We start from the raw sequence: 14722 nt of genomic DNA, 5'->3' as shown, positions 1-14722 counted from the left end.
CTTGAAATACATTTTCAAGGTTGGAAGACAATGGACTCTACCTATCATATCACAGAAGAGGATGGGTGAAGAGACTTAGAAGTTCAAGGATAAGGGCCCAGTCAGTTACAAGGAGTATATTATCATTCCCTTTGTTTGTGATAATACCCTCCTATTAAATTCAAAGATTTCATGCCAAGATTCTTTTTTAAAATGACAATTTTATGCTAGGGTTATGAATTACACATCTCTAGAGGAGACAGTTCAAGATTTTTATTATTAATATTACAGCATTACTATTAAATAAACAATAATCAGTATCATCCCCTCCTCTTCAGAGGGCTGGTTTTCTTACCAGACTGTGGAGCATAACAGAAGTTTTCAGAGATGAGGGTCCTTCCCTGGTCCTGTTAGAAGTAAACAGAAGTCAGAGACAACAGACAAGGACTTCACTATCTGGAGTGTCTCTTACCACAATTTAGCAATGTCTTTGTGTGTGTGTGTGTGTGTGTGTGTGTGTGTGTGTGTTTATGTGACAAAGTCCCGTTCTGTTGCCCAGGCTGGAGTGCAGTGTCCTGATCTCAACTCACTGCAACCTCTGCCTCCTGGGTTCAAGCAATTTTCAGGCCTCAGCCTTCTGAGTAGCTGGGACTACAGGCATGTGTCACCACACCCGGTTACTTTTGTCATTTTAGTAGAGACGGGGTTTCATAAAGTTGGCCAGGCTGGTCTCAAACTCCTGACCTCAAGTGATCTGCCCACCTCAGCCTCCCAAAGTGCTAGGATTACAGGCATGAGACAGCATGCCCAACCACAAGTTAGCAATATCTTTTAATAGGAGATGAAAGAACTTCAAGGCTCATTCTCAAAATCCATTCATCTTTTCTCAGTAACCAAATCGTTAGCCGACATAAGTGTTAGAGACGTCACATAACAGATACTCTCTCTTGTAATAAAATCTCCTTGAAACATTTTGAAACGAACCTTTGAGTAAACCCCAAAGGAAAAAATAATACCAGGAAATGCTTCCACTGTCTGAGAAATCATTTTATGTATTTGTTTCTTGCTGGTTGATAAGTACATATGTAGTTCCATAGGCATGTATTCTGTGCTGGGCACTGGGTGAGCACCAGGAAATAACACCAATGAATGACCGGAAATACAGGTAAATGCAGGGTGCTTGGAGGCATGTTAAGGTAAAGAAATGTGCACCATGCTAACTTGAGCAGAAGCAAACTCAGACCAAATCAAGGATGAAATTCAACTCATGCTTCAATATCTAGTCCAAAAAACTTTTTTTTTTAAATTCAAGACTTCTTCAGTGTTTTCTTATTCAGTCTATGGCTGAAAGAGACGGCTCAACTTTTATGGTGGTTAGGGCGTGGGTCCTACTTGAGATGATTATAAACAGTGCTGCTCAAAACACTGTTTTCCATGCTGATGGTGAACAGATGTACAGATTTTTAGGATTGGAAATGTTGGCCCATAAAATATGAATACATTCTACAATATTTCAATACTGCCCAACAGTTTTCCAAAATGACCAATTTAGACTTTCACCCAACATGTATGAAATTTCCAATCGTTCCACATCTTCATCAAGATTTGATGTTGTTTGCCTTCTTCATTTTAGCAAATTCTGAAGGTTGTGTAGTGGTATCACATGGTTGTTTCAATTTGCATATCCCTGATGGCTGACAGGTTTGAGAAGCTTTGAATATGTTCATTGGTTTTCTAAATAGTCACTTTTTAAAGGGCCTATTCCATCCCATCTTTCTATCGGGTTGTCTACATTTTTTTTATATTGACTTATAGAAGTTCTTCATATATTCAGTCTTTCATTGGACATATGTTGTACTTTTTCCAACTCTCTAATTGGCTGCATCACTTCTTCAGTGGTGTGCATTGAGGAATAGAAGTTAGGCATATTTGTATTTTTGATTTTGGTATAATTTACATTTCCCCAGTGACTGTCCCTTCCATCTGTGACCACTGAAAAGCACATATTTCAGTGATAGTCTTTATTAAATGCATCATTGTAGTTTTAAACAAACTACCTCCTGTGTACTTGTTCATGTATTTAAATCATCATACACAGAACATGAACTGCACCACAGCATCGCTGTCTTCATCATAGTAGGAGTTTAATAACTCCTGATAGCTATTTTTATAGATGTGAAGATTTAAGCAACACTCAATAGGTTTACTATAAAAAAAATCAGCAGGCAGTTTACACTAAAGTCATATGATAATTTCATATAAAATGAATATCCTCAAGCTATTAGCGGCAGTTTTTGTTCAGTCAGTGACTCCCAAATCCACCTGGATTAGTCACCAGACTTATTCTTTGAGCTGCAGTCAATTTGCTTTTTTTCAGATATCTATCAGAGTTTGACTCTAGAAACTTGTAATTAGGAATATGTTATCTCTTGAGAAGCAAGACCATGACAGTATTTCTGCTTAATCTTTTACAATCAAGGTGCTTGAACAACTAGTTGATAGGTAAACTGCCTACTTAGCATTCTAGTGAATGGAAACAAAAATAAAATGTAAGTGTGGAGATATTCATCCTGATATTACCTTGTGTAGGATAAAAATAGGGCTGAGAGGCTGGGAGGCGATGGCTCACACCTGCAATCCTAGCACTTTGGGAGGCTGAGGTGGGTGGATTGCCTGAGCTCAGGAGTTTGCGACCAGCCTGGGCAACAGGGTGAAACCCCGTCTCTGCTAAAATACAAAAAATTAGCCAGGTGTGGTGGCATGCGCCTGTACTGTAGTCCCAGCTACTCAGGAGACTGAGACAGAATTGCTGGAACCCGGAAGGCAGAGGTTGCAGTGAGCCAAGATCACGCCACTGCACTCCAGCCAGGGTGACAGAGCGAGACTCCGTCTCTAAACAAACAAACAAACAAACAAACAAACCAAGGATCTAGGTGGGAATGCATCATAAAGAGTTTTATGAGGATGAGAGACCCCAGATTAGAGAAATGGAGGATTGGCTATTAACTGGCCCACAAATTCCCCAGAGCAGTTATCAAAGGGAAGTGTATCAGTTAAGGCTTAAAGCATTGGCAAAATAAGAGAGGAAGGAATGGCTGGATTCAGAGGATCATAGACGCTAGCAGCTGACAGAAGGTACAGCGTTAGAGACTCAAGAAGAGGAGAGGTTTGCAGGATGAAAGAGGATTTTAAGGCAGTTTTATAAATTTCTAATACTCCCTAGCTTCTGATCTTGGTCCAACTTCTCCAGAACAGCGGCTGGCCCGCCCTGCCTGGAATAGCATTAATAGAGAAAAGAGTTTGGAATGGAAAATGCCAAGATTCCGGTTAAAGTCACTTTGGCTCCCAGGAATTTCCCTGTCAATATTGCATTAACAGACTCTTTACCATCAACAAAACAGATCATGAAAATGGTATATATTTAAAAAGTTTCAAATGGATAAAGATTATGAAAAATTATATACTCTGTAGTAGAGCTAAGAGATTTGTCCAAAAAAGTTTCATTTTTTAATTGATATATAATAATCATACATATTAATGGGATACATAGTAATGTTTTGATACATATAATGTATAGTAATCAGATCAGGGTGATTAGCACATCCATCATTTCAAATATTGATCATTTCTTTGTGTTGGGAACATTTAGTATCCTCCTTCCAGCTATTTGAAACAACACAATATATTATTGTTAACTATAGTCATCCTACACAGATAGAGAACACTAGAACTACTCCTCTTATCTAGCTCTAATTTTGTACCCTTGAACAAATCTCTCCCTATTCCTCCCTTCCCACTTCCCTTCCCGGCATCTAGTATCCTCTGTTGTACTTTTCAAGTCTATGAGATCGGCATCTTTTTTAGCTTTCACATATGAGTGAGAACATGAAGTAGTTAACTTTCTGTTTCAGAATTATTTCACTTAAGATAATGTGCTCCTTGTTCCACCCATGGAGGTGCTTATGACAAGATTTCATTGTTTTTATGGCTGAATAGTAGTCTGTGTGTGCATATGGTGCATTTTATTTATCCCTTCCTCTGCTGTTGGCTATTGTGAACAGCTAATAAACACAGGGTTGCAGATGTTTCTTCCATATACTGATTTCCTTTCCTTCCCTTTGGACAAATACCCAGTAGTGGGATTGCTGGATCATATAATAGTTCTGTATGTAGTTTTTTGAGGAACCTCCATTCTGTTTTCCATAGTGGAGATACTAATTTACATTCTCTCTAACCGTGTATAAGCGTTCCTTTTTCTGCACATCCTCACCAGCATTTGTTGATTTTTGTCCTTTTGATAATAGCCATCCTAACTGGAGTGAGATGGTACCTCGTTGTGACTATGATTTGCATTTCCCTGATGATTAGTGATGTTGAACATTTTTTCACATATTTGTTGGCCATTTGTAGATCTTCTTTATTTCATCTAAATAATTTTACAAACCTCTCATGATGTTGCTAAATAAAAAAGATAGTATCTCATCCTGCCTGGATCTCTGAATGAATAGAGGTAGCTGTTGGGTGTGTACACCAATTACCTGGGCATCTTATCCAAATGCAGATTCTGATGCAAGAAGTCTAGGGTGGGATGTGAGCATCTGCATTTCTAACCAGCTCCCAGGTGATGCCTAGGTTGCTAGTCCACAGACCATACGTTGTAGAGTCAGGGTCAAAATCATTTGAGGTTATCAGGTAGAGACCCAAAACAGTGGTAAAATACACCTGTATTAGTTTTCTATTGCTGCTGTAATAAATTTTCACAGTTCAGCACTTAAAATAATACCCATTTATTCATTCTCCATTCTGTAGGTCAGAATTCCTGGTGGCTCCATGAAGTTCTCTACTTAAAGTCTCACAATGGTGAAATCAAGGTGTCAGTTGGGCTGGGATCTTATGTGCGGGCTCTGGGAAAAATCCATTTCCAGGCTCATTAGGGTTGTTGGCACAATCTGGTTCATTGAAGTAGGACTAAGGTCCCTGTTTGTCCTTCTGGCTGTTAGTGGGGACTGACCTCTGCTCCTAGAGTCATCTTTAAGACCTTGCATGCATGTAGCCAGCTACGTCTCAGAACCAGCAATGATGCACACGTTTCTTTCTTTTATTCTTCTGCTGCATCTCTCAAACAGACTCTTCTTAGACGTTAAAGGGATTGAGTGATTAAACTGGGCTCATTCAGATAAACCAGGATAATCTCCCTATTTTAAAGCCTGCAAGTTAATCACATCTGCAAATTCCCTTTGGCTGTGGGATGTAACAACTGCACAGGTTCTGGAGACTGGGGCATGGAAATCTCTGGGCAACCATAATACTATTTACTGCCAGGCCTGACGGTATCATTTTGTAATTACCTATAGTCCACATCCTTGTGTCAACAAGGGCAGGTGTGAGTTAGGTCTCTTGATCCGACTTTGAAAGACAGCTACACCCAGACACACTCTTCTCCCTTGTCAACCCTTGCCCCCAACACAGTGTCCTTTTCTAGTGTATTAGTTTGCTCTCACTATTATAACAAAGGACCACAGACTGGGCAGCTTAAACAACAGAAATGTATTCTCTCACAGTCCTGGAGGCTGCAAGTTGGATATCAAGGTGTGGGCAGGGCTGGTTCCCCCTGAGGCCCCTCTCCTTGCCTTGTAGATGCCATCTCCTCCCTGTGTCCTCACAGGGTCGTCCCTGTGTGTGTGTCTGTGTCCTTGTCTCTTCTTGTGAGATGTCTTAGTCCATTTCAGGCTGCTTTAACAGAATACCATAGACTGGTGGCTTATAAACCAAATAGATTTATTCTCTCACAGTCCTGGAAGCTGGAAGTCTGAGATCAACGTGTGGGCAGGGCTGGTTCCCCCTGAGTCCTCTCTCCTTGGCTTGTAGATGCCGTATCCTCCAGTGACCTCACAGGATTGTCCTCTGTGTGTGATTGTGTCCTCATCTCCTCTTATAAAAACACCAGTTGTATTGGATCAGGGCCCACCCTAATGACCTCATTTTAATTCAATTACCTCTTTAAAGACCCTATCTCCAAATAAGGTCACATTCTGAGGTCTTGAGAGTTAGGGTTTCAACATATAAATATTATTCGGTGGTGAGGGTTAGGGGGTGACACAACTCAGCCCATAACATATAGGAAGGCACTGTTACTGGTTCAGTCCCCTTCACTCCCTATGGATGCTTTTGATCAATTCTAGGGACCCATAAAACTGCGTCTAAAGCTTAGTTTCCATTCTCATTAAAGAGAGTAGCCAATGTTCATCCCCACCACACACACACACGCGCGCACACACACACACACACACTGCAGGTACGTGTACATTTTGTTCTTGCAAATTGACCCTTTTCATGTCGGGGTCACAGAGAGGCACTTAAAGAGAAGAGCTGGTCCCAGCAATAAATAAAAGTAGACTAAAACTCACTGCTTCAGCCAGGCGCGGTGGCTCAGGCCTGTAATCCCAGCACTTTGGGAGGCCGAGACGGGCGGATCACGAGGTCAGGAGATCGAGACCATCCTGGCTAACACGGTGAAACCCCGTCTCTACTAAAAAATACAAAAGACTAGCCTGGCGAGGTGGCGAGCGACTGTAGTCCCAGCTACTCAGGAGGCTGAGGCAGGAGAATGGCGGGAACCCGGGAGGCGGAGCTTGCAGTGAGCTGAGATCCAGCCACAGCACTCCAGCCGGGGTGACAGAGCCAGACTCCGTCTCAAAAAAAAAAAAAACAAAAAAAAAAACCTCACTACTTCATAACAGGTTTGCAAAAGACCTGAAATGGCTTCAATTATATAGCAGTGCACTTTTCTTGAGAAGTGGGGGTAATTTGTACTTGAGTTATTCTCTGATGTCAGATTATAGGATACACAAATCAATTAGTTGAAAGGGTTTGCAAGTATTCAAATGCAAGGTTCAACAGCAACAATCAATATGTTGCATTTTCTGTCAACAATAGATGAATTTGCATAATCATAAATGTGAATTTCAGGGTCCTATGTAACCAGGCTGATTTTGTTCTGTCCTTCCTATTAAGTGACTACTGACAAGACAAGGTGAGTCAGCCATTTCCCTTGGAATGAAGTCATATTGGCATTATTCCATGTAGACACAACCTCAGGCCCTTTAGTGAGGACTGATGTGTGAGTTTAAAGACAGATTCCAGGGTTAGGGTTTGCTAATGTTACAAGAGCTTTTGAAACCAGCCACAACTTAAGTCACTTTAGATTTCAAGCATATTCACAGCTATCAAAATACATTTGACCTCAAAGTCTATGATCTCAAATAGACTTTATATTTTGTCTTTATTAAGGTTAAATTCCAACTGCTTAATGTACTGATTAATGTATATCTGAAAGAAAAAAACCACCAGGTGATAATAATTTTGTTACCGTGCTGTTTTGCAGAATCATGCTTGACCTTTATCAGATTCTCAGGGAAATTATTTCTATAAAAAGAAGCAGCATTCTCCTTTATAGACACCAAGGAGGAGAGCTGACTGCGAGGACTTCGGAAAGAGAGCTTGTCTTGTGAAGCCGACCAACAAACTCGTGGTATTTTAAGTAAACTAAGCAAGATGGAGGAGGCAGGTGATGGTGATAAACTTTGCCTTGAAGTGAGTTGGAGTTAATATGCTGTGCCCATATTGGCTAAGCAAAAGCACTTAGTAATTACTTCTAAGCATGAGCAGATCACGTGCGTGCAACACAAGACAGCTTCAGGGCGCTAAAGGTGCAGGCATTTTGCATACCTGTTTGCAAGGTGTCAGGTATGCAAAGGCCTCCTATACTGGCCTTATGTGGTACCCACCCACACTGACTAGAATGCAAAAGCAACACTCCAAAGAATATGCTATTGGCCATGGCCCTTGTACTCCAGTCTTCCTCTAATTCCTTATCTCTTGATTCCTCTCTCTACTTTTAGGGTGACACAGAGCAGGGCCCAAGCCCCCAGATAAATTCCTTTAAGTCAAGGAAGACACCTTTCTTGAGGACTTTTCCACTGCTCCCCTGCTCACAAAAGTCCCCTTTCAAGTCCAGGGAAGAAGACAGGTGGAATATCACTCTCCAGAGATATCACTCTCCCAGTGGGGCTAGAGTTCCTTATGACAAGGTAGAATTTGTATTAAGTCTGAAAATTCTGAGGCCCAGCATGGTGGCTCATGCCTGTAATCCCAGCACTTTGGGAGGCCAAGGCAGGAGAATCACTTGAGGCCAGGAGTTCAAGACCAGCCTAGTCAACATGGCAAAACCCCATCTACACAAAAAATAAAAACTAGCCAGATGTGGTGGCATGTATCTGTAGTCGTAGCTACTCAGGAGGCTGAGGTGGGAGGATTGCCTGGGCTCAGGAGTTGGAGGCTGCATTGAGCGATGATCATACCACTGAACTCCAGCCTGGATAACAGAGCAAGACTCAATCTCTACATAAAATAAAATAAGCCTCAGAAATCTGACTCCTGGCAAATTCTACTGGGGAGAGGCCTTAGTACCCTAACATCAGCAGAGTGAGTATTTGTTAGAGCAGCAATTTCTAATCTTCATCCTAGTAGAGGCAAGGCCCCAATGGGACCTGTGAATGAAGCAAAGAAAAGGGAAGATTCCAGGGCATGAAAGCATGGCTTTTGGGAACCCCTGAGCTATTTAGGGACAGAACCTAAGGCACAGCCACTGGGGAGCAAAATGAAGGGGGATGATAGAGAAGACAAGTTCTGCCTGCATCATAATATTGACTTTCTTTAAAGTATCATATATGCTGTCTCTCTCTCCTAGGTTATGGAATTGTTTCATTTTCATGAACAATAATTTTAAACGACCAAAATTTTTCTGTCTAAATGTGACATGAATAATCAAGCATTTCCAACTATTATTTCTCTTTCAAGAAGCAAATAATTTTCTTTGTGCAAAATCATATTTCTTGAAAATGAAAGCCAGGTTCATTGTCCATACTAAACAATTCTAATTCATCTCATGCCATTTTTTTCTTTTGCTCCATTTTAATAACAATTATTTTAATTTCAAATTAGGTTGAGACAACACAGAGCTGGAAAACAAATGCTGTCATAGGCTTTATTATCACAAAAGAGAGACTTGAGCAAAAGTTGATTGCAAAATCCACAGCTTGCTTAAAAAGAGTAGCTAGAAATAGGAGCAAAGCTTATGTTGTTCATTTCTGGATGTCTTGTGCAAAAAGGTTTTATCTTACCCAAAACTGTGCAGCGTGGGCTTATTTCTATTGTGTTTGTTGTCAGAGACTTGGTCTACTAGGTTTCTTAAAATTGAAAAGAGGATTAGGCTACATTTATAATTGTACCTATAAATACAGTGCTTGAAAGGACTTTTTTCTCCCCTTGGGGAGGAAAAAAACATTAGAGTAAATGCTCTGTATAAATTCACATTTTCTTCTTTTTTCTACTGAAATCCACTCTTTCCTCTTTCTGTCATGTCTGTCTTTTAATTTTTCCCAGTGGTCATGATCCTAATTTTACCTAACTGAGTCATTACCACATATGCTGAAGTGACAGCTGTGTTTAATATTATTGGAATTTAGCTTGTCAAAATAGCTTCACTCCAAAAAGATGACATTTCCATATATTGACTTTGGATTGTCACTTCTGAGTGCCATTTATTATTAATTACTAGTGATATTAGGAGAGTTCATTAATGCTCAAGATGTTTCTACAATTCCCTATTGCTCAGACAAAACCAAAACTGTGTGCTATTCCAAAGACTTTCACCCTACCCTACCAGGGTTTGACTTAATGAAATTTATCTTAACCAAATGTTAAGCAAAGGAAGGGTTTAACTACTTGAGAATTCATAATGTCAGGAGTTTTGATAACTTCCCCAGAAAAGATGTTTCTAAACAGGATTTCTAGTGAGTGGGAATTCCTGGGGTCAGAGGTTTTGGAAAGGCCATTCACGCCCTCTAAATTTTAAGTTGGCAAATGTTGACTCTACTCTTATCATCAACAGCAAGCATTATTGAGTATTGCCTGCCATCATATTTTTCCCCCAGAGATCTTTTTTTAGTGAGAATAAACTGGGTTAATTATAGTATCTAACCACTCAAAAATTTCATTGGCTTAAAACAACAAAGATTTATTTCTTGCTTAAGCTGGCATCCAATGTGGTTGGCAGAGAGACCTGCTCTGCCCTTATAGCAGGTCATCATCTCAACATAAGGCATCATGGGAGGAGATGGCTGGAGAGACCAGTAAAGGTGATTAAATACTTCAGCACATGCAAAACACATCATTTCCATTCATGTTTCATTGTGAATAGTGAAGTAGTCACCTGAACACATCTACTACTTCCAAAGGCTTGGGTATAATTATAATCCTCCATGTACAGAAGTAGAGGAGATACAGAAGAAATTTATGACGCATACCACAAGGGAAAAGGAACCTTAAGTGTGACTCAGCCATGGCACTAAGCAAACACAGGTGCCCTGAGTCTCCTAGTTCATTTGTGCCCTGAGTCTCCTAGTTCATTTATTAAGAATAGTCATTTATTTCTCTGAATTAATGCAGCTAACTTGTAGAGATATATTATGTTGAACAATATACAAAACTGTCATGGGTGAATATTGGCAAGTTCATGTGATTCAGCATAAAATTGTTGATGAAATGGTGTAAACATATCCAAAATCGACTTTATCAAATAATGACTCTTATCATGTACCTTGTTTAGGGAGGGTAGAGGGTACATCATGCTCTGGTGTAATAGCAGCAAGTTTAGAAGGGAAAACAAATGGAAAACCAGTAAAAACAAATGGATAGTAATCATCTCTCTTTTTCAGGCTCTTTCTTTCAGCACCGTGGATTTATTTATACTTGTCTTAAGAAAAGCATATTGTATGGCCCCAGGCAAGTGAGGGGGAAAAAGAAGAAGATCTAGCAGCATGTAGCTTTATGATTTTTCTTATAATCTCCCTTTTTTATTTTTGATTCATCTCCTCTTCCTCTGCCTGCATTTTGCCTCTTGGAGAGCACGTGGAGTCAGCTTTGTTTCCCACAGAAAACTCCATTCCAGCAGGATGTTTTTCCTACCCAGTTTCAAGGAGACTGGCCATTGTGGTGGCTGAACCAATTATCTCACAGGACACAGATTTCGACAAGATCCTTCCAGTGGACAATTGAACCCAATTGGGCAGAGATTACAGGATTTGTTTCCAAAGAATAAATGTGTCTTGACCATCTAGTTCAATGAGATAAAATCCTCTTTCGAAAATATAGCACTAAACGTTTCCAACATTTTTCAAATTATAATAGCAATTAAGTTTCTTTTTCTTATACCACCTAATTTCAGCACTGTTACTGAAACAAGCAAAAAAATGAAATTCAAAAGAAACAGCTAGCAAAGGATGTTAAGCAATGTTTGGTTCGACTATATTCTAAATTTTAGCATTTTGAAATGAAAACATTGGTATTCAAATGCAGTCAGTTTGTATTGATCATGAGATTATGACCAGATGATGCTAATTAGATCATCCAGGTAATCCTCCAGGTATTTATAATCCTTTAGTTGAAAAAACCAGCAATATCTGTTGTGGCTTTTGATGTGACATGTCCAAGGTGTTCTCATGTATGTAGGGCATATGGCTGTGCTTACTAAGTAGGTACTTTTGGAGATATTAAAGAGAAACAACAATAACAAAGTATATGTGGAAGGAAAAATAATGCTACTGTAATTATTTTAGTTGTGCATATCCAAGAATGACAACAGATACGTGGAAACGTGGGCAGTAGTTGGATTGCATCTTCCAGCCTCTGCCTTCCTGAGCTTGAGGACCAATGTTCATACCTTACAGATGGATAGATTTAAATGTTTATTCTTACTTTATTGATATAGATGATAGTTTTATGTAAGGAGTGATAACCTGTGTCAAAACTCCTTGGGTGTCATTCCTATCTGCAAGGAAGGGAAAGAAAAAGAAATATCTACTTGAAGGATTTAATGTTAGGAACTCATAAACTTGGCATATTTTCCAATGCAATTTAGGCAATGACTGAGTCTACACTGTATCTGGTTTTGCAGACCAATGCCCTCTAATAACTCAGTCCAGTGGCCCTGTCTAAAATCATGTGTATTCTTGTCTTACGGTTTCTAGCATTTCTTGTTTGGTAAAAGTACAAGCCATGTACATGCTTGGGCAAGAAGAAAAAACACTTATAACACACAACTTTTCAGTTTTGCCTCCTTGAAATACTATCATTTCAAAGACTTAGCAACTTTTGAAATGTTTCTCTAACTCCCAGCCTTTCTTCAGTCAATATGTTTATGTCTTTCTGTCAGGTCTGGGTTTGTTTGATTTTTTCTTAATTGTATGCATTTCTGAGTATATATGTTCAATGATTGATGTTACTGTAAAATACCCTTTTATAAGATTAAAAATGATCTTGTTGATTGAATATGCAAATCTAAAGCAACTCAATCATCTTTTCTTAGTTCTGATCAATTTTGTTGCCCTAAGAATTTAAGACACTTTTACATTCCTCTTACAGCTTTTCAATGGCTATGGTGAACAGATAGGACCCTGCCTTTATTTGCAAAGTAGTATATTTAAAGAGGTAAGCTTATTTCATGTTATGATTCTATACAGTAATTGTGTGGACAAAAATATGTTATTTCTAAGTTTCCTCTTCTTTCTTGATAGGGAAAAATCTAGAAAATATTAATTATTTCTATAATATTTATATGTCAAATATTATGTAAGTATATTAACTATTTGACATCTGATAATTATCAACACTTGGTTTCAAAAATAATGATAAAAACAGGTTGGTAAGAATGAACATCTTACAAGATTGGTACTTGATACTGTATTATTCTCAATAATGGATGAACTCAATTTTGCTATAGGAGAAAAGATGAAAATTATGAAAAAGCTAGTTTGTTCAGGCTGCTATAACAAAATGCCATAAACTGGGAGGCTTTTAAACAACAGAAATGTATTTTTCACAGTTCTGGAGGTTGGAAGTCCATGATCAGGGTATGGCAGATTCACTGTCTGGTGAGAACTTGCTTCCTGGTTCATAGACAGCTCCTTCTCTCTGTGTCCTCACATGGTGGAAGAGGTGAGGGAGCTCTCTGGGGTCCTTTTATAAGGGCACTAATCCCATTCATGAGGCTCCTCCCTCATGACCTCCTCACCTCCCAAAGCCCCACTTCCTAATACCATCATCCTGGGGATAAGGGTTTCAACATAGGAATTTTGGAAGGACACAAACATTCAGACCATAGCAGGATCTATGCATTATGATAGAAAACTGGAGCACAGAGGATTAAAAGTTTTATGTTACTTTCTTTCTGAATTCATTGATACTTCCAGGACTCCATGCTGGGCAGACCAATAAAAGTCATTCACTCTACAACAAACATTTTTGAATATCTACTGTGTGCTAGGCACTACTCTAGCCACTGAGAACATAGAGTCCTGCTCTCATGGATTCAAATTTAATGTAGAAGATAGATAAGACAGATGATAAACAGAAGATAAATAAATAAATAGAAAATAGATGGATAATACAGATTGATAAATAGAAGATAGGTAGATAAGATAGATGATAGATAAATAGAAGATAGGTAGATAATAGGATAGATGATAGAGAGATAGATATAGATAGATAGATACGGTAGATAGGACAGATAGATAGGATGGATAGATAGATAAATAGATAGAACAGATAAGATCAACAGATAGATGTTAGGCAGACAGATAAATAGATAGATAGATAGATAGATAGATAGGATAGAGAGATGACAGATAGATAGATAGAACAGATACGATGGATAGATAGATGATAGGCAGATAGATAGATAGATAGATAGATAGATAGATAGATAGATAGAACAGATAGGATGGATAGATAGATAGGACAGGTAGGATGGATAGATATAGATAGATAGATAGATAGATAGATAGATAGATAGATAGATAGATCAGATAGGATGGATAGATAGATGTTAGATAGATAAATAGAACAGATAGGGTGGACAGATAGATGTTAAGCAGGTAGATAGATAGATAGATAGATAGGACAGATAGGACAGATAGATAGATGATAGGCAGATAAATAGATAAGATAGAAAGATGATAGATAGATAGAACAAATAGGACGGATAGATAGATGATAGGCAGATAGATAATAGGTAGGTAGATAGATAGATAGATAGATAGATAGATAGATAGGATAGGATAGGATAGATAGATGATAGGGAGATAGATAGATAGATCAGATAGGATGGATAGATATAGATAGATAGACAGAACAGATGGGATGGACAGATAGATGATAGGTAGGTAGGTAGATAGATAGATCGATCGAATAGATAGATGATAGGGAGATAGATTAGATAGATAGATGATAGAAAGATAGAACAGATAGGATGGATAGATAGATGATAGGTAGATAGATAAATAGACACATAGATAGGACAGACAGGATGGATAGATAGATAGATGATAGGCAGATAGATAGATAGATAGGATGGATAGATATAGGCAGGTACAAAGAACAAATAGGATGGATAGATAGATAATAGGTAGATAGGTAGATAGATAGATATGACAGGATGGATAGATAGATGATTGATAGATAGATAGATAGATAGATAGATAGATAGATAGACTGATAGATCGAATAGATAGATGATAGGGAGATAGATTAGATAGATAGATTATAGATAGAACAGATAGGATGGATAGATAGATGATAGGCAGATAGATGATAGGTAGATAGATAAATAGATACATAGATAGGA

General features: G+C 38.7%; 1 protein-coding gene across 2 annotated transcripts in view; it reads right to left on the bottom strand.

The window, feature by feature from the left end:
* Nucleotides 1-237: 237 nt before the first annotated feature.
* STS (steroid sulfatase) overlaps nt 238-14722 on the bottom strand; it is a 285243-nt gene continuing 270758 nt past the window's right edge. For both annotated transcript variants that reach the window (XM_074029461.1, XM_074029462.1), the window contains one exon: nt 238-386. In XM_074029461.1, coding sequence (XP_073885562.1) covers nt 361-386 — 26 coding nt within the window. In that variant the 3' untranslated portion in view covers nt 238-360. The remainder of the gene's footprint in view (nt 387-14722) is intronic.

The sequence above is a fragment of the Macaca fascicularis genome, chromosome X, assembly GCF_037993035.2.
Source record: "Macaca fascicularis isolate 582-1 chromosome X, T2T-MFA8v1.1".
In the NCBI taxonomy this organism is placed as follows: Eukaryota; Metazoa; Chordata; class Mammalia; order Primates; family Cercopithecidae; genus Macaca; species Macaca fascicularis.
This window is presented reverse-complemented; position numbering and strand designations above follow the sequence as displayed.